The sequence below is a fragment of the Papaver somniferum genome, chromosome 2, assembly GCF_003573695.1.
Source record: "Papaver somniferum cultivar HN1 chromosome 2, ASM357369v1, whole genome shotgun sequence".
Classification (NCBI taxonomy): domain Eukaryota; kingdom Viridiplantae; phylum Streptophyta; class Magnoliopsida; order Ranunculales; family Papaveraceae; genus Papaver; species Papaver somniferum.
Window position 1 is genome coordinate 195679024 of NC_039359.1, and position 3902 is coordinate 195682925.

A 3902-nucleotide genomic window follows, 5' to 3' on the forward strand; every position below is an offset into this window, starting at 1 on the left:
CCAGAATCTACATCACCTGAATTACTTAAGCCATTACCCCCTCAATTGCACGATGGAATGAGCATAGAGTTTCATCTTTGACTTGAGAAACTGAACCGTTGTCCATGAAAACTCTTCGTAAAAATGTCGATTGGCTGATCCTGGGTAGCTGCACGATGCACATGCAAAGACTTAGCCATAACCAGTTCACGTACATAATGAAATTCAAACCACTGACTCTTCATCTTACGGTGCATAACAGGGTTTGATGCAAGAGAAATAATACTTATATTGTCACAACCAAGCCTAGGAGGATTCTTGAGAAAGAAATGGAGGTCCTTGAGAATTTGATAAAGCCAAAAAATCTCTTAGGAAGCAACTACAAGTGCCTGATACTCAGATTCAGTGAAAGAGCGAGAGAATGTAGGTTGCTTTTTAGCACACCAAGAGACCGGATTCGAACCAAAATACAGACATAAACCACTTATAGAATGACTATCAGACAAAACGTCATCCCAATCCTCATCTGAGAAGCCAGTAAGAGATAAACAATCGTTGGTGAAGCAAAGTTGATCTAAAGTACCTTTGATATGGCGAAGAATATGTTTAGCAGCTACCAAGTGAATATCAGTTGGTGCAGACATAAACTGATATACTTTGTTCACATCAAAGGATATTTCTGGACGGGTCCAAGTTAAATAGTACATTTCCCCCACTAAGGATCTGTAATCAGTAGGATTCGTAAGCAGAGAGACATCAGATGGTAACAACTGAGCATTATCATCAACAGGTGATAAACAAGGCTTAGCCTACCATATCAGTTTTTTTTAAGGAGATTAAGGGAATATTTGGTTTGATGTAAAAACAGACCATGAGAATTCCTAGTAACTTCCAGACCAAGGAAATAATGAAGTTCACTGAGATCTTTAACCGGAAAATGTGTAGCCAAGTCAGAAATTAAGGTTTTGATGTAAACAGAGACATTACCGGTGACTAAATGTCGTCGACATATACAATAACAATGGTCAGGCGCTTTCCCTTTCTCTGAACAAAAAGTGAAGTGTCTGCAAAATAAGAAGTAAAATCAAGAGAGAAAAATACATATTTGAGTTTGGAATACCGGGCATGCGTCTCTTGCTTTAATCCATAAATCGCCTTGTGAAGCCTGCAAACATAATCAGGGTGTTCGGGGTCCTGAAAACCAGACGGTTATTCCATGTAGAAAGTTTCCTCTAGGTCATCATGTAGAAACTCATTTGCGACATCTAATGGATTAATAGACCAATCAAAACTAAATGGCAAAGATAATATAAGACGTATTGTAGATGGTTTGTCCACATGGATAAATGTCTGCACAAAATCAATACCAAACTGTTGGTGAAAACCCTTCGCGACAAGACGAGATTTATATTTTTTTATGGTTCCATCATGATTGTGATTTTTAAGGACCCATTTACATCCTATGATATTATGACTAGGCACATGCTTATCCAAAGACCAAGTAGCAGCTGTGATTAAGGATTCATGTTCATTAGACATATATTTCCTTCAATGAGGGACCTTGATAGCCTAAGTAAAGAAGTTGGTAACTGGATGTGAGGTGTCAGATAAAAGTTCCAAAGGAAATTTGTGAGAAGTATCTAAGAGAGTTTTAGGCTTAAAGATGCCTTGTTTGCCTCTAATGACCATGGAGTGGGAATTAGTGACTGAAATATTAGGTGCTGAAGTAGAGTCAGAAGTAGCGACTGAATCTGCATTAGGGATGGAAGGGACCATTGAACTTGAAATAATTGAGGTGGAAGATGTAAATGAAAACTCACATGGAAAAGGTAAAAAAGATGGTGCAGTTGGTATGGACTGGATTTGTAAAATCAGAAGGCAAAAGAAAGTGCAGAAGTAATAACCATTAAGATGTAAGGAAAAAAAACTTCATTGAAAAGCACATGCCGAGAAATGTATAACCTGCCAATAAAAGGTTCCAATAGCGGTTACCCTTACGATAAAGACTATATCCTAGAAAAACACAATGCTTATTCCTAGGCTATGTTGTTAAAGGCGAGCGTCTTTGGCGCTTAAGCGCCAAAGGCCCACTAAGCGTTGGACAGCGCCTAGGAAAAAAATCCCCCAGGCGCCAAATTATGCTTACATTTGTAGTTTTCTAAATCTTGGGCGCTCGCCTAGGGCGCCTTAGGAGCCAAAGGCGCTGGTCTTGGCGCCTCGCCTCGCCTAGCTCCTATTATAACATAGCTCCTAGGTTGTATCTTATTAGATGTATAGGGTTTGAGCAAAGCAAAACAAGAGCAGCCGAAGACATTAAGAAAATTGTACTCTAAGAACTTATAGAAAAGAAACTCAAAAGGAGAAAAGATTGAAGTAATTTAGTAGGAAGTCTATTTATTAACTAGTTTGCAGTGGAGAAAGATTCATCCCAAAAATTATTTGAAAGTCCAGATTGAATGAGAAATGCCCTACTAACATTAAGAAGATGCTTGTGTTTTGTTTTCGTCACACCATTTTATTCAGGTGTGTGTAGACAAGAGAACTCATGAAAAATACATTTCTAAGCTTAAAAATATTCACGTAAGCTATGTAAGAACTCACCCCCACCATCAGTTCTTATCACTTTGGCTTTGAGAGAAAGTAAATTTTCAATTTGCGCAACAAAAATAATATTCTTGAAGTCAGACTTATGTAACATAGAAAAAAATCCAGAAATATTTGAATAACATCCACTACATTTTCATAACAGTAAACAACCAGTGAAAGAAGCTACATGACGGGGATTCTACAAATTAGTGTGTAACAACTCCAGAGGCTGACTAGCCTTATTACATGACAACTGAAGCTTCTGACTTTTTCTTAATCTACAACGAGAGAAAAACAAAGATTACTCAGAAACACCAAAAACATTTAAAATCCTATAAACATGTTGTAAAGTGTGAAATAAAGGATGACCTAGTCGGCGCTAAAGAAGCTCACTAGATGAGAGAATGCTGGTGAAGGCAGTTGGGTTGTTGGAGATGGTTGATGAATTCTTGCTAATGTTGATTTAAAGTGAAAGGGATACAAGCCATTCTCATGTGGCCATTTGAAAAGAATCTTACCTGAGGTCAGATCTTTCACAACGAAACCATGAGAAGTGAATGTTAAGGCACAATGGTTACCAGTGGTAAATCGATGAACAAATAGTAAGTTATGAATAACACTTGGGACATAAAAGATATTTTACAGTTTTAAAAAATTTACCACCAATGTTCTTAATCTAAGAGCCAGAGCAAGATGTAGACATACATGATCCATTAGTAGTAGAAATAAGCTCAGAACCATCATATGAAGAAATATGCGCTAAAGACTCACAATAAAAAATATAGTACGAGTATTTTCTCCGGAATCGACGTACAAAGAAGACACATCATCATGAATACTTGAAGATGCTAATATAGCCTGAATGTTTCTGAGAGGTTGTCGACCTTGGTTTGTGAATTTGAGGCAATGAATACATTCCAATATGCAATGTCACCAAGCTTAAAGCATATATGATAGAGAGTCTTGTCAACAACAGGACTAGGAGATGAAAATGAAGGCCTAAAGAAGTAATTAGGGAAAATACCACGACCTATGCCTCGAAAATTAAAATTATGTCCTCTACCACCTCTATAAAAAGAGCCATAGGAAGTATTTGAATTGTATGAAGTAATAGGATTATAAGTAAGTTGAAATCTCATAGCGGAAAACGCCTTAGTTTCATTTTCAATTTTCTCACTAGTGATATGCTGATTAAAAATTAGTTCCTTACTTAGATTGTGAAGTTCATTGATACTCACAGATGGGTATCAGATTCGTATAAATGTAGCAAAAGAAGCATAATCAGTAGATAAAACAGATAGAATGATCACTACCATTGTGTATGAAATTGGAGAACC

General features: G+C 37.1%; 1 protein-coding gene across 1 annotated transcript; it reads right to left on the reverse strand.

Annotated features, from left to right (window-relative positions):
- Positions 1-347: 347 nt before the first annotated feature.
- Positions 348-1518, reverse strand: LOC113352551 (uncharacterized mitochondrial protein AtMg00810-like). The gene is made up of 3 exons (XM_026596362.1): positions 1437-1518; positions 994-1043; positions 348-788 (listed from the first exon to the last, which is right to left on the reverse strand). Exons 1-3 carry the CDS (start codon positions 1516-1518, stop codon positions 348-350), a joined length of 573 nt encoding a protein of 190 aa, XP_026452147.1.
- Between the last annotated feature and the right edge of the window lie 2384 nt (positions 1519-3902).